The 24,065-nt window shown below is 34.9% G+C and overlaps 1 protein-coding gene across 15 annotated transcripts in view; it reads right to left on the minus strand.

Moving 5' to 3' along the window:
* Positions 1–24,065, minus strand: part of LEPR (leptin receptor) — a 139,751-nt gene that overhangs the window by 57,063 nt on the left and 58,623 nt on the right. For 13 of the 15 annotated variants that reach the window (XM_072730670.1, XM_072730666.1, XM_072730667.1 and 10 more), the window contains 3 exons: positions 9,727–9,786; positions 5,805–6,134; positions 3,456–3,579 (listed from right to left, as the gene is read on the minus strand). In XM_072730670.1, coding sequence (XP_072586771.1) covers positions 3,456–3,579; positions 5,805–6,134; positions 9,727–9,766 — 494 coding nt within the window. In that variant the 5' untranslated portion in view covers positions 9,767–9,786. Of the gene's footprint in view, positions 1–3,455; positions 3,580–5,804; positions 6,135–9,726; positions 9,787–21,699; positions 21,735–24,065 lie in introns of all 15 variants that reach the window. The other 2 variants (XM_072730679.1, XM_072730678.1) reach the window with 1 other exon arrangement.

The following is a 24,065-nucleotide window of genomic DNA, read 5'->3' on the forward strand; positions in this document are numbered from 1 at the left end:
AATCACCAAGAATGCGGAGGGGGTAATAGTAAAGAGACAAAGTAAACTAGATGTTAGCAGTTACAAGAGTGCAAACTCCTTGGATGACTCTTAGTTCATTCATCCACCTTGATTTCTCACGATTCCCCAGCTTTATAACCCAAGCATACTTAACTTTTTATATCCTCAAATGTCCAGATATGACTGTGGGACTTTGCAAATACTCCTCACTCAACCTGGCTCATTCCCTGTCCCCTTGTAATCCAGGCAGATACTTCTAATACGCTGTATATGCTTTCACAAGTCTCTGTGTTTATTACATCACAGCATTTTCAAACTTTGTTATATTCTTTGTCTTTACTGTTAGCTCCAGGAGGACAAGGGCTGTGTCTGAGTGGTTCAACATGGTTCCCCACACTCAGCTCAGGGGCTGGTACACACAGGAGACATCTCACGAAGAAAAGGATTTCTCTTCCAGGTCAAAGATAAAATGCCCTAAAGCAGTTCCAAAGTAGCACATTTCTATGGTATCTCTCCTTTGGATTCTCTGACAAACATTAATATCTGAGCTCAAACAATGCTTTCCCTTAAGGGACATATGTATAGGGCATTAAATCCCTTATAAACATTAGGTGTTAGTTCCTTTAAAAAATACTTATTTACACATAGAAGCATTTAAAAGATTGCCTCAAGAATTCTCTAATGTCTAGAGAAGGGGATTTTGATTAAAAACTCTTCTTACAGTAACTACCTTTATGCATTTTCCCTCTCATGGAAAGGAGGGAATTGTTCATTACACTGACCATCTCTTCTTCCTGATCTGAAGAGTCTTATTTAAAGTATTTGGAGATACAGTGCCCAAAGATGTACACAACAGAATTCAAGACAGAAACAGTATGTAACAATTGGTAAAAATGGACAATTTAACCAAATCATACAAAGAAGAGAACAATTAATGTGGTAAAAAATTCTTAAAAAGGAAAAGGAAAAAAAAACCACAAACTTTCTCAAATTGTATGCAATTATGATAAGTTTTCCTGTACTGATATATTTTTAGAAACCTGAGTTCAAAATAAAAGCAGGTTGGGGTACCTGGGTGGCTCAGTCAGCTAAGTTCCTAACTCTTGATTTTGGTGCAAGTCATGATCTCAGAGTAGTGGGATGGAGCCCTGAGTCAGGCTCCCCACTGGGCATGGAGCCTGCTTAAGATTCTCTCTCTCCCTCTGTCCCTACCCCACGCCCATCCTTTTCTAAAAAAAAAAAAGAAGAAGAAAGAAAGAAAGAAAGAAAGAAAGAAAGAAAGAAAGAAAGAAAGAAAGAAAGAAAACAATAAAAACAAAAAGCAGGTCAAAAGAATCTGCTAAATTCATCATATGAGAAAGTTGAAAAATCTAGTTAATTTATCATAATTTTCTCATTTTTCTGGGTCTGACCATTTAGATGAACAGACCAATGGCTACTTGTGTAGTCAAGTGAAGTGAAGTGAAAATTCTCAGCTCTAGCTAAGTTACTATGTAATTTTGTAGTGTTCTGATATGTTCATGCGTATCTTTTCTGAAAATGCAGACCTCAAGACATAACTGTAATCTATACATCATAAAATTTAAATCCTTATACATAGTCACAGAGCTTTAACACCAAGCACATTGCCCTAGCTTGCCGATAACGTTTGAAATTTTCTTGAATAGGCACCCAGCAAGTTTCTGATCACCATCCAAAATATTTAGGTCATCATAGGAATGTGCTACATTGCAAATGAATTCTTTTCTCTGAGCTAAAATCTATTTTTCTCAATAAAGCAGGAAACGTCCTGCTCCAAACTTCAAATATATCTCCACCCAAAAGAGTATTTCCTTTCTTTCCTCATCAGTCAAAGTCAAAGTGAGCCTCCTTCATTTTAAGACCAACCTTCCAACTGTGCTCTTTTCCTGGAACTTGCTTTTTTAAATATTCACTCTGTCATAGACCTTCAAAGAGTCCTCTTCTACCTATCTTCAGACTTTCTCTCTCTGTTGGGTCATTATCTATAGACTAGAAACAAGCTTATTCTTTTCCTATCCTTTAAATGTCCACCCTTGGCTATACATTACTAATTACTAGTCTAATCTTTCCCACTTTACAACCTCAGCTACTTTGTGAGCCTCTAGAGATACACTGCTCAGTCATTTCTGTTGTGAACATGTATCTAGGTTTCCTGCTGCCCAGAATTTGTCTGGAAAATCTAATATTTCATACAGCACAAATACTGGCAGCTAGGGGCACATTCTCACCAATCAAATAGTTCCATTTAGGACTCTGACCATAATGAGAATTGTACAAAGGAGGAGCTAGCAGGGGCTTCCAGAGTCATCTAGAATTCAGCTGCACCAGACATCCCCACCTAAGGCTTCCCAATAACCTTGTGCTCCCATGGCTTCATGTACCTACCTAACATACAATAGTAACCACTAAAACTGAAGCTATGTGCATATCTGCCCCCATCACTAACTAGCCTGTGATGCCTTCAAGGCAGAGATCATAACTATTCTTTTTTAATATATTTGCTTCCTTTAAATATTATTTTAATTTAAAATATATTTAAATATATAATTAATTTAATTATTTTATTTAAAATACCCATAACATAAAATTTACCATTTTGAGTGTACAGCTCAGTGACAGTAGTACTTTCATGTTGTTGGGTAATCATCACCACCATCTAACTTCAGAACACTTCTCACCTTCCCAAACTAAAACTCTATACATATTTAAACAAGAACTCCCCATTACTCCTACCCCTAGTCCCTGGTAACCACCATTCTACCTTCTATCTTGACTCATGTTTATATGGGCAGTTTCTAGCACATCACTCCTGAATGGTATGATCTCAATAACTACAGAACTGAAGGAAATGAGTCTCTTTCTCCTTAAGCATCACATAAAAGAAGAAATTAGAAAAAATTTTAAAGAGCTAAAATTCACATGGAAATATATGTATTATCACTGGAGTTATTAGAAAACTTGAATGATGTATTAGCTGGAATTGTGAGTGTATGGCTATGAAAACTACCATCTTGGCTCTCTAGCTAGCGCAAATATCAAGCACTTATATTTTTAAGCTAATAAAATCATCAAACATGAAAAAATTCCATGAAAAAGAAATGCATAACAAGCCTTCTCCTCCACTCAAATACCTAATACCCCTGAGTTGAGTTCATATTTCTTTCAGAATATATGCCCATCCATAACTGCGGTGTCTTGCTACCTTAATCAACAAAACAATAAAAATAATCAACAGGAGGAGCAAAGAGGAAACCTAATAGAGATGAATATTGCATGAAAAACTATATAAAACTGCCTTCTAGAAATGTACATATATACAAAATGAAATGTAGGGATAGGAGAGTTTTCATAATCCACTTCTATATATGGAAGGTCTTGCATTTAAAAAAAAATGGGGTTGTAGAAATATCCAAATTAATTTATTTGGTACTTACAAAACATATAAAAGATGGACCTTAAGGTCATAGGTCTTGAAAGGATTCTTAAATAATGACTCCATATAACAGATGAATAATTTCAAGTCCTCTTTCATCCAGCACTGTATGTTCCAGTTTGCACCTGAATTAAAAATAAACTATATTAAATCTGAAAAACATTCTGAACAACTCAGTGAAAGAGGAGAACTAAATTAAATTTACTAGTGTTCAGACACAACTTCCACTGCCTATTTCGAGAGAAAAAGAGCCAGCTCTAACCAGTGGTATGTATCTGCCCAAGTCACCTAGGCCCTTAGGCCCCTAGTTGCTTTTTGGTAAAGTAAAAGAAGTCTCACACTTTTTTTTTAAATCTTGAACTACTTAAGGAGGACAAAGGCCTCAAACGTCACATGCTTGCTTTTCAACAGAAAAGAACATATTCAATATCAAGGTACAAGTAAATGTGGAGTGATTTTTATGTATCTGCTTTAGCAATAAAGGCACAGTGATTCAGATGTGAACTATATGATTCATATCTTAAATTCTTGCTATTGTATTATTATTGGCCCCAAATATAACTGATGCAAGTTTACTTCACTGTGCATGGAAAAACACACCTGATAATAAATTACTGGTGATTTGTAATTTAAAAGGCAAGAATAGCAACAACTACAAATAATGACTAACTTAAGACACTACCTTAATCAACAAAGGTTAACACTAACATATTTCCCCAAACCTGAGGATTTGTAGCTGGTAGGGATTTTACAAAACTGTTGAGTCTTTTTTGTTTTTTTTTTGTTGTTGTTATTTTGTTTTTGTATTTTTTTTTTATTGGAGTTCAATTTGCCAACATATAGCATAACACCCAATGCTCATTCCATCAAGTGCCCCCCTCTTATGAAGTAAACAGCATGCTTGGTAGAATAATCAGCTGAAATCTTCAGTAACTATCACATAATCTGTCACTTTTAGTTACAAAAACTTAAAATCATTAAGAAGTGGCTAGTTATGTAAGTTTTATGTGTAAAATTTAAATCTATAGCATCATAATCATTCCTCTTGAAAACTGAACAAAGTACTAACATTTTTGATCATTTCAAAGCTCATCACGAAGACCCTGCCTTAAGTTCACTCTTGGTATATTTAATAATTGCTGAAGGCTAAGTTAAGTTCCGCTACAAATTAAAAAAAAAGACTCACTTAAAATTAAATGAATTTTATTGATTAATGGCCATAGACTCAGTTGGAGACACTAGAAGTTACTACTACTAACTTGTTTTAAAACTCTAATTATGTATTTATGCTTTATTCTTATCCCCAAGCTGATTTCAATAAATTGGAGTATTTCTTCCATCTAATTAGTAATGCTCAACCAAGGGCAGTTTGACCCTCAGGAGCATCTGGTAATGTTTGGAGATAACGTTTTGGGTAAGGAGCTACTGGCATCTAGTAGGTAGAAGCCAGAGATATTGCTAAACATCCTACAATGCACAGAACAACCCCCCATAATCAAGAATTGTCTGGGCCAAAATGTTAATAATGTTGAGATTGAGAAATTCTGATTAACCCTTTATAGGAGTGCTATATCTATGTGTGCCTTTATTTTCATACTGTAGGTCTCTTTGTATTATTGAATCAATTGACTGTTCCATTAGCTTTTCCAGAAGGCTTGGGAATGATTTCGTGGTTTTGATTTCCAGATACAGAATTATTAATGGCACTAGCTACATTCAGTATGCATTATACTTAAACAGCAAAATCCCCTTGATTTAAAGTACATAATTGGCTACAGAGAGATTTCTTGCTTGAACAAATATTATTTATAAGTACTTTAAAATTTAATTAATTCAACAGTTGAATTTTTTAAGATTTTATTTATTGAGAGAGGGAAAGGGAGAGAGAGAGAACACTAGCCAGGGATGAGGGAGGGGTAAGGGGAGAGAGAGAAGCAGACACCCTACTGATCCCGGCTCAATCTCAGGACCCTGGGATCATGACCCAAGGTGAAGGCAGATGCTTAACCGAGAGCTACCCAGGCACCTCCAATATTCATGTGTTGAATATTTTATCTATCCAACAAAATAAGGTGTGCTTTTTCTATTTTAAAGCAAATTCAGAAGATTACAAGAAATGGATTTATGGGTAAAAGAGTTCCCTCATTGCATTTTTATAAGATGTAAAATAATTCAGGGCTCATTGGTTTTGTCACATGATAAATAATAACTTTATTACTAACATAAAATCATGATATGTGTTAAGAATCCCATCCATATGACTTCTATTTCATACAGGATTCAGAGAATGAAAACATTTTGTTTAAAATAGTTAAATAATAGCTAATGCTTGGAACATTAAAATACTTACCTATTTGTTGAAAAACTAAAGAATTCACTGTTGAAACAAATGCCTTCCCTTCCATGTTGTCTGCATGGACAGAACAGTTTTTATCTTCCTTGCTCCAAAAGCAACAGTGGAAAGTTGTTTTGGAAGATAAATTAGAAATGTAGGTACTACTTGAATTTAATTTAGCTTCAACAACTGCCTCATAATGTTCATTCAAATTGGAAGTGTTCCTTGAGATTCCAGTAGGCAAAAGGAAGTCATAGGTTGTATTTGGTGGCATGCAAGACAACTTAAATCTCCAGGGAGTAATTGGATATGCCAAGTTAAATGCAGTTGTCAAATAAATGAATTCTGTTGGGATATTAAAAAGATACATAGAAAAACAATCATTTTGGCTCAGACGTAAATAGGAAGTAGCTAAGATTAAGCCATGTGTACTCACAGTAATTATTTACCTTTCTAAGTGCTCAATCTGTGCATAATGCAGAGCTTCTATTACACAATGTGTTATACTTGAAAGGATCCATTAATTTATGGAGAAAAACCTTACTCTTTAACACTTCTTTTTGAAAATTCATGCTTCATTTTCCTCATTAATCTAGCATTCTATGTTTATATTTTAAATAAAAATATAGCAATTACTTTTTCTAAAAAAGATTATTCTAATAAACTTTCAGTAAAAGTAGAAATATCTAGATGTGCAATTTTATAAACAAATATTAAAGTATTGTTTTAATATTTCTTAAAGAGATAATACCAATATTTTAGCACGATGAGAGCTTTTAGAAAGGGTTTTTCTTCAACATCAATACAGTTGGATGATCTCTTGAATCTGCCCATGATCCTTAGATATATGACACTGTATAAGACATGTGCTTAATGCACTCTCCAAGAATCAATATACAATGACAGGAAAGTTCTATTGCTTATTACAGACAATTCTCACTTTTTAGACATGTAAAAATTAAGAATAATTATATAATCTCGTACCCCAAAAAATTCTCAAAAGTAGTAGTTGGTTTTTAATAATTGTTTGAAAATAATAATTTTCAAATAATAACAATAATAAAATAATAATTAATTCTCAAATAATAATTTTCAAATAATAATAAAATAATAATTAATTATCAATAATTCTTTTACAAGCTACTCATACTATTCAACAGCTGTTGCCTCATATACAAACCAACGTAGAATGAGAATTCTGAGAATTTAGCATGTATTTGCATGGAATGAGAATTTTGAAGAATTAGAGTAAATTTAAGAAAATAGCAATTAAAAAATAATTCACAAAAAAAGTTTTAAATTATAAAAGTAATATATGTAAAAATATCTAAATATGTAAGTAATGACTGTTAAAGTTTGATTTCTAAACTTTTCCATAAAAATAAACTAACGTAAAAATGTACCAGATGCAAAAATTAAATCAAACGTGACTAACACAACTAATATTATTTTGCCCACACTGATAACAATTAGGTATCATAATATCACTAAAAGTGACTCTTCATTACAATTGTGTTCCTTTGGACTTCATCTTTCTAACATATGCTTCTGAAATTATAACATCTCAATAAAAATAGGTTATTTCTTGGGTTTTGCAAAACTATGAATATTTGTTGGTATTATTAAAAGCACATTTTCTAGGTGCACATGGAAGATTCAGTCCTCTGAACTGAAATGAGCCTAAAACCCTCAAAGTATTTGAAATTTTAAATGTAACAACAAATGTCACAGACATAGATATAGATGCCTACAAGAAGAAAGAACAGTATGCAGAACAAGGAAGACTTGTAGAGAAGTTCCTAAGAGTACTTTCAAATTGGATTAGCCAAGGAGATGCTTAGAACTAGGTGACCCAGAGGCGGACAGCTGCATTATCTCCCAATATGATTGCCAGATAAAATGGGTTTTGTTAAAAATAAATCGGTTTTGTTAAAAATATTTTTGTTAAAAATAGCCTGTTTTAATTTTAAAAACTTGAAACATAACCTAAATTAGATGATTTGAGGGTTTTTAAAATCAGAGTATCTTTAGAATGCAGTAAGAAACAAGTGAGAATAGTATGCTCAAAAGTCATTGGCACTGGGTGACTAATTTCAAACAGAAGCATGCTATGGTTCACAGTATTTAAAATAATGACATTTTAAAAAACCTCTGTAAGCTTTCTCTTGAGGATATATTCCTGCAATGGTAGGAAGAAGTCTAGTACACACTTAATTCTTCTTCTAGTGGTATTCAAGATGGAAATTTTCAATGTAAACACCATTCCTTGATAATATCCCCTTATAGCATTATACTTGTCATTGTGTACCAGAGTTATAATGTGGAATAGCACTTAAAACGGCATCTCCCTTCCATGTGAGAATAAATCCATTATTTTGTATCATAGCCATATGTTTTAAATATTATCACCAAGTAAACTGCTTCTTGATATAGAAATTTAAAGCTTTACTACCAATCTGATATCTATATATATATACATTTGTAATTTAATGCTGCTACATTTACTAAATTAAAATTAAAACATTTAAGTGTCACTGTATCTTATTTCTACACATGTGTAAGGGTGTTGGTGTGCATACATAAATGTTCTGTACTGTAAAAGAAAACAAAGTTAAATAACAGACAATGGGCAGGAAGAAAAAATTTGCAAAACATAATAAATTGTTAAGGGCTTATGATGATCAAGGTTATGTGTCAACTTGTCTAAGTCCATGGAACGTTCGCTCATTTGGTCAAACATTAGTTTGTGTGTATCTGTGAGGACATTGTGGATGACCTTAACATTAATATCAGTCTTTTCTTTCCTTTGGACTTTCCTTTCCTTTCCTTTCCTTTTCTTCAGATTCAAACTAAAACATCAGGTCTCCTGGGTATCCAGCCTACCAACCGCACATCATGGGACTTTTTCACCTCCACAATCTTGTGAGCGACGTCCTTATAATAAATCTCTCTCTCTCTCCCTCTCTCTGTCTCTCTCTGTCTCTCTGTCTCTCTCTCTCCCTGTCTCTAAATCCTACTGATTCTGTTTCCTGGAGAATCCGGACCAATACAGAACTAAATATCAGGTACATTTTAGAAATTTCTAAAACTCACTATGATAAAATACAACAACAAAATGATCAAAATATATGATTTAGAAAATCTCATAAGAAATATAAATGGTCAATAAACAGTGCTCAACCTCACAAATAATCAAATAAATAAAACTGAAATGAGATGTCATGTTTGCCTTATCTGATAGGGCAAAGAGGTAAAAGAATGATAATATACATCTTTGACAGAAATGCAATCGGATAGCATTCATATATTTGTGTTAGTACTGCAAATAGTACCAAGCTTTGTGGAGAAGATTTCACAGTACCTATCAAATTTTTAAATGTGCATACTATTTAACATAGAACTTCCTCCTTAATAATTAATCAACAGGACTATTCTCCCAAATATATAAAGATATATGTATATGGATTTCAATTATTTGTTACAGAAAAAGAAATGTCTATCAATGGGGAGTTGGTCAAATAGATTAATAAATTAAGGCATATTCATACAGTTCATTGTTATGCGACCATTAAATGAATAAGTGTATCAGTAAGTACTCAGTAAAAAAAAAAAAGCCATCATGATAAATTGAAAAACTATTAAGCAGAAAAACCAGAACAATGTGTATAGACCAATTCTATTTTTGCAACCATAGATACGAATTGCGTGTGTTTCTGTGTGTTATAGTTCTGGAAAGCTACACATCAGGTTGTTCCCAGGAGATTGGGAAGGGTTTTCATTTTCACACTTAACACTTTTGTTTGATTTGTGTTTTTAATCATGAGCATGAGAATTCCTAACTGTAGACAAGGAAAATTCTGCTAACCAATAAAAGAAACAGCACATCTCTAAGGGCAAAATCTCTTATACATGGACATTTACAAAGCAAATTACTTACCCCAATGTAACAAAGCCACACAGAATTTTTGACAAGTCATCTTACTTCAGAGAAGTAGACCTGAAAAATAGTACATCCAAAACAAATACACACACACGCACACACAAAAAAAACAACTGACATCTATACAAGCTGTCTGGGAAAATATAAAATGAAAAGGATTATGAATAAGTCTTTAAATTTTAAACCTCTATAATACTCTGCATCAATATGAGAGAAGTATCTCATGTTAAAGTACAACTATACATTATAGGTTTAGTCCTGTGTACATGCTATCTTACACAGTTAAGATATAAACCACATATTCACATATGGCATATTCAAAAAAGTTTTTTTTAAGATTTTATTTATTTATTCATGAGAGACAGAGAGAGACAGAGAGAGGGAGGCAGAGACACAGGCAGAGGGAGAAGCAGGCTCCATGCAGGCAGCCTGATGGGACTCAATCCCGGGTCTCCAGGATCATGCCCTGAGCTGAAGGCGGCGCTAAACCACTGAGCCACCTGGGCTGCACTCAAAAAAGTTTTAATGTTCCTTCATGCGATTACAAACCGGGACAGGCATCATAAGATAAGACCGAATTTTTAACTCAACAAAGCATTTATAATGTTGATTAAATATGTACAATCTAAGATTAATTTTTTTCATATTCAGGGTTTTTTAATTTTTTTAAGATTTTAATTATTTATTCATGAAACACACAGAGAGAGAGGCAGAGACACAGGCAGAGGGAGAAGCAGGCCCCATGCAGGGAGCCCGATGTGGCATTCGATTGCGGGTCTCCAGGATCACGCCCTGGGCCAAAGGCAGGCACTAAACTGCTGAGCCACCCAGGGATCCTCATATTCAGTTCTTAAATTTCTCTTTATTTTCTAAAGCCTTTATCTTTACTGTGATATTACAAAGCCAAACAGTTATAGTATAGGTAATGATTGTATATTTATTTCTAAGGAAGAGGAGGAAACTTTCCCATATGCTTTTGGAAACCCCCACTGTTTATTTGCAGACGCAGTAATATTCACATTGGAGAGTTATCAGAGTAATATAAGGAAAGGCTGATGGCTTAATATATCCAAATGATAGGGAGCTCTAAGAGACCAGCATTCCCATGAAGTCGACTCAATTTAAAATTCATCATGAATAAGATTATTTGTACTAGTACACCATGAATTAGAATGGTAGCATAATTTTAATATATTGGGCTCCAATCTGTAATGAAATCCTAAAGGCTTTTGTTGTTCCAATGTTTTTGTTATCTCAGATTGGGGATTCAGGTCACTACGCAAAAGTTAATCTGAGGTAAAAAAAAAAAAAACTCTGAATTAGGTGTCAGAAGTCTTGAGTGTCAATCTAGACTCTTCAATTAATCAGCTATAGGACTTGGGATTTGAACGCTCTAGACCTCAGGTTCCTCACATACAAATCCCCCTGGCAGATGAGCTCTACAATCCCTTTCAGAGCTTCCTATGATTCTGAGCGATTTTATTTTAAAACAGAAGTCACAGCTTTACCACAAAGAATATTATATAATATTAAGTGAGAAATATGTACTATAAGTCATGTCTGAGAACTGGTACCATGTGATAAGTAAACAGAAAAACATGTTTGTTTAGTTCACAACTTAACACTCAGGAAGAAAATGTATGAGTATAAACATTTTGTAGTCTGGCAAATTTGTTCTTCAGCCTCTCGGTTTCTCATCAGAAGTTTGGTTCTTTATATACTGGTATCACAATGTTTCTTTAGGATTTCTAAAAAATCAGTTCGGTCTTTGAAATCTTCATTATTTAATGATATGAATTTTTTTATATCTGTTTCTGACACAAAATTCTTTATGCTATCTAGTTCCTGATACAAAATTTTCTCATAAGGGGAGTTCAGTGGGGGGGATGGGTAAAATAAGTGATGGGGATTAAGAGGTGCACTGGTTGTATGAGCACTGGTTGTTGTATGGAAGTGTTGAATCACTCCATTCTACATTTGAAACTAATATTACACTGTATGTTAAGTAACTAGAATTTAAATAAAAACTCTTTTAAAAGTCTTATAAAATAAACCTAAGTGTAAGTTTCATAATCAGGATGTGTCATAGATAAAATATTTCATTAGACTAAGTGTTTTTGAATGAATCAACTGGTGACAAGTAATTCAGTCCAACAATTGGTCTCAGTTTTAACTCAACTAATCTGCTGAGTCAAATGACCAAATAGATCAGTTGTTTTTGCTTATATAAGACAAGTATTCTTTTATTTAATGTTCCATGCAAACACCAACTATTCTTATGGTTTGAATTCTTGCAGGCAGGTTTCACTCTTACATAGCAGAGAAACAATCACAAAAATGAAAAGGGCATAGACGCAACCTTGAAGAGAGTGTGAAATGTGGTCCTACATAGACTCAATGAGACAAATATTTATATGACCCTCCATTGTAGCAGAAAGGAATACATAAGGGGGTTTATGGAAAATATAAATACTATCAAAAAGAAAGGGAGAGAAATTTTTAAGCTGTGAGGGAAAAAATTAAGCAAAGTAAAAACTAATGGTAAGACGACCAAAACATGTGTAATATACAAAATGCCATTAATTTGAATTCACTTTGTAAAGATGGACTATTAATTTCCTTTTTACTTCCTTATGTCAAATTGTTCAATTATAAATTCAGAGTACTTTTAAAATAAAATGAAACCAAAAGGTTGGGGAAATATTAAAATAATCCTGACACTAAAAACAGAAAAGAAATTTTGTCTCAGTAACTTCAAAACAGGTAATATCCTCATGAATATCCTAACAGTACCAGAGTTTCATGGGAACATCAAAGCTCAAAAGTTTCTCAACCCCTCCACTACCAATATCCTATTCTAAGTCACCATTATCTCTTCCCTAGACAGTCAGAAGAGCCTCCTAACTTATCTCCCTGCTCCAGCCCTTACTCTCCAGTTCATTCTATTCAGTGCAGCAGCCAGAGTGGGCTGGATCACGTCTGTCTTGCCCAAAACACTGCAGTACTCTCCTTTTCATTCTAAGTAAAAGCCTGAGTCCTGCACAGAACTACAAGGTCCTGGATCTCTATTGCCCCTCTGAACTCATCAACCATTGTTCTTGCATTTGTTCAAGCCCCTTTCTCAGAGCCTTTCCTGACTAGCCCATCTAAAATTTCAACACCTTCCCTACCCTGACATGTCATATCTGATGTTTTGCTGAATTTTCTCCTTATTACTTCATACTATCTAATGTGAATATGACTTCTTGTTTTGTTTTGTTTTTGTTTTTTTGTTTTGTTTTGCTTATTGTCTAACTCTCCCCACTAGAATGTAAATGCCACTAGACCAAGGGATTTTTTTTTTTTACTATTTCCTTTTCATCATTATATCCTTCATACATAGAAGCCTGCCTCTCACATACTAGGTGCTCTCTATACATTAACTGAATGAGTGAATAAATGAATGGCATAATATGACTCTTTCCTGAAATATTCTTCAAAATAGGCCAGTGGCATCATACCAAGAAAGTAACAATAATCTTCAGAAGATGCATTCTATGGATAACAGAAATGTCACACACACACACACACACACACACACACACACACACTGAGGAATATTATGCAGCCATAAAAAAGATATCTTGCCATTTGTGACAACATGGATGGACAACTGTGAAAGACAAATATCATGTGATTTCACTCATATGTGGAATCTAAAAAAACCAAAATGAATAAACAGAAAGCAGAATCACACCTATAAATAGAGAGAACAAAGGGATGGTTGCTAGGGTGGAGGTGAGAGAGAGGGGCAAAATGGGTGAAGGAAAGGAGGAGATACAGGCATGGGAATAAAAGTCATAGCATAAGGAAAATAGACAATGATATTGCAATGTGTTGTATGGTGACAGATGGTAGGTACACTAGTGGCAAACATACCATAATGTATAAACTTGTCAAATCACTATGTTGTACACACGAAACTAATGTAATATTGTATGTCAACTATACTCAAATTTAAAAATTGTTTTAAAGGAGTCATTCTAATATAACCAATCATAGAGAATCATATTTAATTCCAGAGAGAATTTCAGAATGGCGATTCATAACCACTTTTTTAAATGATTCATTTATTTAAAAAGAGAACTCACATGCATACAAGGGGGAGGAGCAGTGGGAGAGGGCAAGAAAATCTCCAATTCTTAATCTTTTTTTTTTTAAGATTTATTTATTCATTTGAGAGAGAGAGAGAGAGCAGAGGAGGGGCAGAGGGAAAGAGAAAATCCTGAAGCAGACTCCCCACTAAGCAGGCAGCCTTGACACAGGGCTCAATCTCACAGCCCTGAGATCAAGCCCTGAACCTAAGCTAAATCAAGTCAGCCACCCAGTTGCCCCTTTAACCATTTTTAAAGATGGATCTTGTTGGGGTGCCTGAGTGGTTCAGTTGGCTAAGCATCAGTCTCTTGATTTCTGCCCAGGTCATGACCTCAGGGTCATGAGATCCAGCTCCACACTCAGCACAGAGTCTGCTTAGGATTCTCTCTTTCTCTCTCCTGCTGCCCCGCCCCCATTCACATCTGTTCCCTCTCCCTCCCTCTCTCTCAAATAAATAAGTAAAATCTTTTTTAAAAATAAAAAATAAATAAATATGGTTATTGTTGAGAATTTGTTAAGAGCAAGGGACCAACTGCCAAAAGGAGATGCATATACCCAAAATTAGGGCTATAATTTCAGGAGGTTAACAAACTCTCTGAAATTTATCCAAAGTTCCCAGATTAAAAGATCCTGATATACATAAATAAATGGAGTTCACATTGCTCAGGCAATTCCTCCTGAGGAACCCAGTAAGTAGAGCTCCTATGAATTGATCCATTGATAGACACCAAGCCATGAGGAGTTCGAGATAATATTGCCTAACATTCCTCCTGGAATGTAGTCATTCTATGTTGATAGTTACAATGAATAATGTATTTTATTTGAAATATTCGTAACGTATACAAAGATTTATCCATAGACTAATCTAAATGATCCATCCATAACACTTTGATGTGCAGCCAATAATTCGATTTTCATAACATGCCAGAGTAGGCATATTAAACACATTACTGACTCTTCAGTTATTTCTATAAACTTTAAACAAAAAGAAAAATCGAAATCTATATTCTACTAAATTGTTATATTATGGGTTTTCAGAAGAAAATCAGATTTTAACTTCTATCATAGAAAATTCTTTGTGTAACTTTATGTATCAAATTCTACTTAAATAAAGCAGAATAGTCTCAATTAGTGTTTGAATGAGTGATTGGGAAGAAGGAAATTATTTACAACTTCTTCCAATGATCTCACAAAGTCTCTAGGTTTGTAGAAAGGTTTATGAGTAAGAAAAACAATTCTGACAATTCTGTTGCTTTGATGAGTAAACTTAATGAGCTCCATCTGCCACTAATTCTTGCTTTTACTTTCTGCTGGAGAAGCACCCATCCTTCACTTAGACAACACCATTTAAGTATTTTGTTTAAATATAAATAAAAAACCCTATTTCTTCAAGTGTCAAAATAAACATATCCTGGTCTATCTCTACTAACCTTGTCATTTTAAATATGTTTAATTTTATTTCTTCACATTGGACAGAAACTGGTCATGTTATTCTTTCCATCAAGTAGCTGTTAAAGACTTAAATTGTTTAAAAATTTTAAAAACTTCCATCATCTTGGCAGAAGCATCTCACACTTTTGATCTAAGATCTGGCATGAATGCCTTTCAGTGATAGAGCCTAGTTCACAGTCTATGTGTAGGCAGTTAAGAAACTTGGGAAATAAAGATGTATAAAGTGGGAAAATCCCTAAACATAGACAAAATATTCAAAAACGTCAAATAGCCAAAGATAATTAAATTAAATTCCCATAAACGAACTAGGGGTGGTGGAAGGGGAGGTGGGTGGAGGGTGGGGGTGACTGGGTGACGGGCACTGAGGTAGGCACTTGTCGGGATGAGCACTGGGTGTTATTCTATATGTTGGCAAATTGAATACCAATAAAAAATAAATGTATAAAAAAAACTGTCCCATATACTCCTATACGTTAAAGGAGTCTAGAAGTACAAGTTATTTGAGAACTTGGCCATTTAATATAGACTTGACACCAACATGGTAAAGAACTTACATGTTCTTTTTCTTTTTTTAACAGGATTTTTTAAAGATTTTTTTAATTTATTTATGATAGAGAAAGAAAGGCAGAGACACAGGCAGAGGGATAAGCAGGCTCCATGCCGGGAGCCCGACGTGGGACTTGATCCTGTGACTCCAGGATCGCGCCCTGGGCCAAAGGCAGGCGCTAAACCACTAAGCTACCCAGGGAGTCCCCAAGAACTTACATGTTCTGATATTTAGCGGGACAAGCCTTCTGCCTAAAAGGCAAATCCCTGCTCAAGTGCCTAGAATAAAGACTACTAGTTGACAAACACTACCTATTTGCATAGAATTCACTTTCTTTCTATTTCTTCCCTAACAGCCATGTTGAATGAAGACATGAACTAAGATATGAAGACTTCAGCTTGATGAAAAAATTTTGTAAAAAGAAAGAAAGAATGAATGAACCTACCACAGGGAACATAGATAAATCATAAATATAAATAAATCAGAGTAGAAAAAATAGCTTTAACAAATGTTCATGAATATCTTCAAAGACATTTCAGAAGACTACATCCATAAATTCAAAGATTGCTCTGACAAAGGAATCATCATCAGAAGAAAGAGCTTTGGAAAATTACATGCATAGTTCCAAGAACATTTTTCAATAGAAATGTTAGAAAACACCTTTGTACACTTAATTCCTCCTCAAAAAAAGAGAAAAAATGCTTTAAAAAAGGGTCAAATGATCCATATCTAACCAGTAGTATTTCCAGAAAAAGAGAATGAAGAGAAAATGATCAATTAGATATTATGAAAAACTTTTCCAGAGCTGATGATGAGAGACACAAGTTTTCAAACTGAAGGGAAAAAAAAAGTGTACCAAATCCAAGGAGGAAGAATGAAAAAATATCTATTGCTAAACATATCACTAAGAAGTTAGAAAAGAGCAAAGAAGAGAAGACAGGACACAGTTCCAGAGAAGAAAAAAATCTCTAAAGGAATGAGGCACAGAATGGAAGCAAATGTTTTATGCCAAAACAATGAATACTAGAGATAATCCAGTGATGCTTGACGGAAAATTATTAGAGTGGAAAATTCTATTAGCCAGTCAAGCAAGCATCAGAGAAAAGTAACTATATTTTCAATAACACAATGACTTAGAAAACTTATATCCTATGAATCTCTTCTCAAAAGTAATTTTATGAAGTATTCCAGCAAAATGAGGAGTAAACCAAAAAAGAGGGATTCAGGAATTCAGGATTCAGCAAAGCAAACTAGTTGATGTCTCCACAGACTTGAGAATCACCAGTCCAGGTAGCTGATGACCCCTAAAGGAAATGGCCAGAAGGAAGGCAGGGATGGAGGTAACTCAATATGGACTATGATTCTGAAGTTGCAAAAATGTGACCAAAAAAAAACAATCAAACAAAACACAGAGGGACGCCTGGGTGACTCAGCAGTTGAATGTCTCCCTTTGGCTCAGGTCCTGATTCCGGGTCTGAGGACTGAGTCCCACATCAGGCCCTGCGAGGAGCCCACTTCTCCCTCTGCCTGTGTCTCTGCTTCTCTCTCTGTGTCTCTCATGAATAAATAAATACAACCTTTAAAAAAAAAACAGAATAGCACAAGTGAAAAAAGGAAGCCATATTTCAAAATTGAAGTCATTAGGCCAAATAAGAGTATGAGTTCATGGTCTTCAAAAAGAAGAATGAAATGGATTCCAAAAAAATAAAGAGAATGATGGAACTTTCTCCAGAATAGACCATATACTGGGTCACGAATCAGGTCTTAACCGATACCAAAAGATTGGGATCATCCCCTGCATATTTTCAGACCATAATGCTTTGAAATTAGAACTAAATCACAAGAAGAAGTTTGGAAGGATTTCAAACACGTGGAGATTAAGGACCACCCTGCTAAAAGATGAAAGGGTCAACCAAGAAATTAGGGAAGAATTTAAAAGATTCATGGAAACTAATGAGAATGAAGATACAACCGTTCAAAATCTTTGGGATACAGCAAAAGCAGTCCTGAGGGGGAAATATATCACAATACAAGCATACATCCAAAAACTGGAAAGAACTCAAATACAAATGTAACCTTTCACTTAAAGGAGCTGGAGAAAACACAGCAAATAGATCCTATGCCCAGCAGAAGAAGAGAGTTAAAGATTTGAGCAGAACTCAATGAAATAGAGACCAGAAGAACTGTGGAACAGATGAACAAAACCAGGAGTTGGTTCTTTGAAAGAATTAATAAGATAGATAAACCATTAACCAGCCTTATTAAAAAGAAGAGAGAAAAGACTCAAATTAATAAAATCATGAATGAGAAAGGAGAGATCACCACGAACACCAAGGAAATACAAATTATCTTAAAAACTTATTCTGAGCAGCTATATGCCAATAAATTAGGCAATCTTGGAGAAATGGACACATTTCTGGAAAACCACAAACTACCAAAACTGGAACAGGAAGAAATAGAAAACCTGAACAGGCCAATAACCAGGGAGGAAACTGAAGCAGTCATCAAAAACCTCCCAAGACACAAAAGTCCAGGGCCAAATGGCTTCCCAGGGGAATTCTATCAAACGTTTAAAGAAGAAACCATACCTATTCCACTAAAGCTGTTCAGAAAGATAGAAAGAGATAGAGTACTTCCAAACTCATTCTATAAGGCCAGCATCACCTTAATTCCAAAACCAAACAAAGACCCTACCAAAAAGGAGAATTATAGACCAATATCCCTGATGAACATGGATGCAAAAATTCTCAACAAGATACTAGCCAATAGTATCCAACAATACATTAAGAAGATTATTCACCATGACCAAGTGGGATTTATCCCTGGGATGCAAGGGTGGTTCAACACTCGTAAAGCAATCAATGTGATTGATCATATCAGCAAGAAAAAAAAAACAAGAACCATATGATCCTCTCAATAGATGCAGAGAAAGCATTTGACAAAATACAGCAGCCATTCCTGATCAAAACTCTTCAGAGTGTAGGGATAGAGGGAACATTCTTCGGCATCTTAAAAGCCATCCACGAAAAGCCCACAGCAAATATCATTCTCAATGGGGAAACACTGGGAGCCTTTCCCCTAAGATCAGGAACAAGACAGGGATGTCCGCTTTCACCACTGCTATTCAACATAGTACTAGAAGTCCTAGCCTCAGCAATCAGGCAACAAAAAGAAATATAAGGCATTCAAATTGGCAAAGAAGAAGTCAAACTCTCCCTCTTCACCGATGACATGATACTCTACATAGAAAACCCAAAAGACTCCACCCCAAGATTGCTAGGACTCATACAGCAATTTGGCAGTGTGGCAGGATACAAAATCAATGCCCAGAATTCAGTGGCATTTCTATACACTAACAATGAGACTGAAAAAAAGAGAAATTAAGGAGTCAATCCCATTTACAATTGCACCCAAAAGCATAAGATACCTAGGAATAAACCTAACCAAAGAGGTAAAGGATCTATACCCTAAAAACTACAGAAAACTTCTGAAAGAAATTGAGGAAGACACAAAGAGATAGAAAAATATTCCATGCTCATGGATTGGAAGCATTAATATTGTGAAAATATCAATGCTACCCAGGGCAATTTACACATTCAGTAGAATACCTATAAAAATACCATGGACTTTCTTCAGAGAGTTGGAACAAATCATCTTAAGATTTGTGTGGAATCAGAAAAGACCTCGAATAGCCAGGGGAATATTAAAAAAGAAAACCAGAGCCAGGGTCATCACAATGCCAGATTTCAGGTTGTACTACAAAGCTGTGGTCATCAGGACAGTGTGGTACTGGCACAAAAACAGACACAGAGATCAATGGAACAGAATAGAGAATCCATAAGTGGGCCCTCAACTCTCTGGTCAACTAATATTCGACAAGGCAGAAAAGACTATCCACTGAAAAAAGTCTCTTCAATAAATGGTGCTGGGAAAATTGGACAACCACATGCAGAAGAATGAAACTAGACCACTCTCTTACACTAGACACAAAGATAAACTCAAAATGGATGAAAGATCTAAATGTGAGACAAGAATCCATCAAAATCCTACAGGAGAACACAGGCAACACCCTTTTTGAACTTGGCCACAGAAACTTTTTGCAAGATACATCCATGAAGGCAAGAGAAACAAAAGCAAAAATTAACTACTGGGACTTCATCAAGATAAGAAGCTTTTGCACAGCAAAAGAAACAGTCAACAAAACTAAAAGACAACCTACAGAATGGGAGAAGATATTTGCAAATGACATATCAGATAAACGGCTAGTTTCCAAGATCTATAAAGAACTTACTAAACTCAACAGCAAAGAAACAAACAATCCAATCATGAAATGGGCAAAAGACATGAACAGAAATTTCACAGAGGAAGACATGGACATGGCCAACAAGCACATGAGAAAATGCTCTGCATCACTGGCCATCAGGGAAATACAAATCAAAACCGCAATGAGATACCACCTCACACCAGTGAGGATGGGGAAAATTAACATGGCAGGAAACCACAAATGTTGGAGAGGCTGTGGAGAAAGGGGAACCCTCTTGCACTGTTGGTGGGAATGTGAACTGGTGCAGCCACTCTGGAAAACTGTGTGGAGGTTCCTCAAAGAGTTAAAAAATAGACTGCCCTACGACCCAGCAATTGCACTGCTGGGGATTTACCCCAAAGCTGCAGTGAAACACTGGGACACCTGCACCCCGATGTTTATAGCAGCAATGTCCACAATAGCCAAACCATGCAAGGAGCCTTGGTGTCCATCGAAAGATGAATGAATAAAGAAGATGTGGTCTATGTATACAATGGAATATTACTCAGCCATTAGAAATAACAAATACCCACCATTTGCTTCGATGTGGAGGGACCTGGCAGGTATTATGCTGAGTGAAATAAGTCAATCAGAGAAGGACAAACATTCTTTGGTCTCATTCATTTGGGGAAGATAAAAAATAGTGAAAGGGAATAAAGGGGAAAGGAGAGAAAATGAGTGGGAAATATCAGAGAGGGAGGCAGAACATGAGAGACTCCTAACTCTGGGAAAAGAACAAGGGGTGGTGGAAAGGGAGGTGGGCGGGGGGTGGGGGTGACTCGGTGTTGGGCACTGAGGGGGGCACTAGATGGAATGAGCACTGGATGTTATGCTGTATGTTGGCAAATTGAACTCCAATTTAAAAAATAATAATAATAATAAAAATAAAAAATAAAGAGAATGAATTAAAAAACTAAAAAATTAAGGATATAATGAAGAAGGCCCACCTACCCTCTCCTAACAAGAAAAAATAAAGTTAATTAAGAAAAGCTTTATAGAAAGTCCTATTCTAAATATGAACCAAAGTAAAATACGGCATACTTTTTTTAAAGTAAGCTCTACACCCAACGTGAAGCTTGAAGTCATGACCCCAAGATCAAGAGCTGCATGCACTATGGACTGATCCAGGCAGGTACCCCATATTTAGCATAATTTTGACCAAATACTAGAGTTAAAGAATCCATCTGAAAGAAGTAAGCATCCCCTTAACCTTGATTCTAGGAATATTCTTTGGTTGGCTAAGGAGTCACATTAAATGAAATATAATCCTGGAACACTTCTTGATTCTGCAGTGAATGATATTTACCAAGTCATAATAACATTAATACTATTTATTGATTTTTCAACTTTTTGGTTCAACCAATAGACCAAAATGAAAGATTCAATTAATTACAATACTAATATGAAATATTAACAATATTCTCACAAATACGAAATATTAACAATATTTTCACTATACAAAGTTCTCAAAACTCAGATAGTATGATCATATAAGGAAAAACAGGGGGAAGGCAAAAGGGTAAAATATACCAACCTGATCATGTAGGAAGTCAAGAGGAACTGTCTGTACTGAATGGAACAGAAATAGTGGAAGGAATTACAAATGTAACCAATTAAAAAGCTCAGAAAATTAATATAATTATATGTAGGAACAGAGAAAGAAGGAAGGCAAACTAGTAAGCTAAACTCTCTTCTACTATGGTATCTGTTTAAGGTTGATAAATGAAAAGAAAAGAAGTCAGTATATTACTCAGCACTTACAGAGATAACCACAGGTCTAAGAACCAAAACCAGAAATGGTTCAAGGTAATTGTTCCTGAAGTCAACATTGGCATAGAGAATGCAGCGAAGCTGGGAACTAGAGGTTTTGTTTTGTTTTGTTTTGTTTTTATTGCAGTTGGTTTTTGTAACCATGCGTGTGGATTACTTTCATGTAAAATTATTATTTAGTCCTTTTAACTAAATAGAGGGCTATGAGATTTCAGAGGAAATACCAGTAACAAAGTCCTAGGGGCCGACAAAAGGTTCACAGAAGTGAAATTTTAGCTGAACTCTAAGGAATACAAAAGAAGAGAGTAGTTTTGTATTTCTTCTACTTTAAGGTTCACAATATGTTAACACCTCTGCCATCAAGATATTTGTTAAAATTGATGTCATCTCACAATTACCAATAGCCTAGTAGCGGCTATGATTGAGTTGTCATTGATTGCATACAGACAAACTGGGGTGCTTACCTCATGACAGCCTGGACAATTTTAACCCATCAATATTTTGGTCAACAAACTATTTAAAGACCATTTGAAGAAATAGGAGCCCTGAGCGTTGTCTGAAAACCTTGTGTTGACATCTTATGGGAAGATCATATACAGAACCAGCATAAAGTCTGCAAAACGGACCACACTGGTAGAAAATCTAAGAAACAACAGTGAAGCATTCTTTTATGTAGTGCTATATCACAACTATTCTTGATAATCCAAAAAATGCTAGTGTTTGGAAAAATACTGATATCAACAGCACTGAGTTGAAAACTAATTTTAAAAAAAAAACCCAGATTCTGAATATGAAAAAGAATTCTTTAACCAATTTCTTTGATTTATATTTTCCTTATGAGAATGACACAATTTAAACAAAAAATCTTTTATTTAAATAATTCTAAAAGAACTATTCCAGTAGGTACAAAAGAAAAATTCTCAAGGATGAGAAAGCACTGTAAAATAGGCAGAGGTTTTTCTTTCCTGGAGGTACAAAAATGATAGTATATCTTTAAAATTCATGATGTCTACATTTACAGAATTACAAGAAAAAAAGAGGGTAATTAGGAGAAAAAAAGGGTAGAAAGAGGGTAATTAGGAGAAATCAGAGAAATTACTTCTAGTTTGGGGAAATCGTAACAGAAGAAAGAGGGTAATTAGGAGAAATCAGAGAAATTACTTCTAGTTTGGGGAAATCGTAACAGATACCAGAGAGGAGTAATGAGTTAACTGCCCCCTTGAAGAATGGGAAGGCATATGAAGCATAATTTCAGGGTTATAAGAGAGATTCTCATAGAATCTATGGTCAGAAAAAACAAAGATCAGCCAAAGAATATCATAAAAGACAATAGGAAATCCTGTGTGAGAACTGATTTGCACATTTAGAATCAAAAGACCCTTCAAGAAGCCACTTGTCCAGATGAATGCTTTTTATAGAAAGAACATTTTTTTACATCCTGTATGTTCTGTACAAAAATCTTCTCTCCCTCAAAACATACCTGTGACTAGCAGTGTTGTTTCAAGACACCCAGTTCACTAGAGAAACAGTCAGCTACCTCCTGGGTAGGTCTAATATAGTAAGTATGTCGTAATTCTAAGGGATAACATCTTAATAACATAGCAGCAACTATAGTTACTGGGTGCTTATTATGTACGTGTCATTATCTTTTCTCTCTGTTTATATAGCGTCTATGTCTGCTTATAATTTATTTTCTTCTTTATCTCCTAAATGCTATCTATGTCTGCTTATAATTTGTTTTCTTCTTTATCTCCTAAATGCTAACCAGTTTAGTTCAAAAATTTTGTTAGTACATACAGAAATCTAATTGTTTAATTATCTCATGTTCATAGTTTCTCAATTTTCATAGGTTTAGACAACCAAATAACAGCTGCTGGATAAAGTAAAATGAGAAAATATGATTCTCAGAAAAACTAAGTTGTCCTATGCCTTCATAAAACAAATATTTAGAAGCAGCTATCCTTAAACATGAGTTTACACGTTTAAAGCCTATTATAATACCATTATAGAAGCTCCTGAGAATCCGTTTCAAATCTTTAGCTACTTTCTAGTACCAACAGATAAAACATATATATGTTCCCATAAACCTTATAGAAACTATTAACCCAGTAGTAAAGCCTCTCTCTGCCC

The sequence above is a fragment of the Vulpes vulpes genome, chromosome 12, assembly GCF_048418805.1.
Source record: "Vulpes vulpes isolate BD-2025 chromosome 12, VulVul3, whole genome shotgun sequence".
Classification (NCBI taxonomy): Eukaryota; Metazoa; Chordata; class Mammalia; order Carnivora; family Canidae; genus Vulpes; species Vulpes vulpes.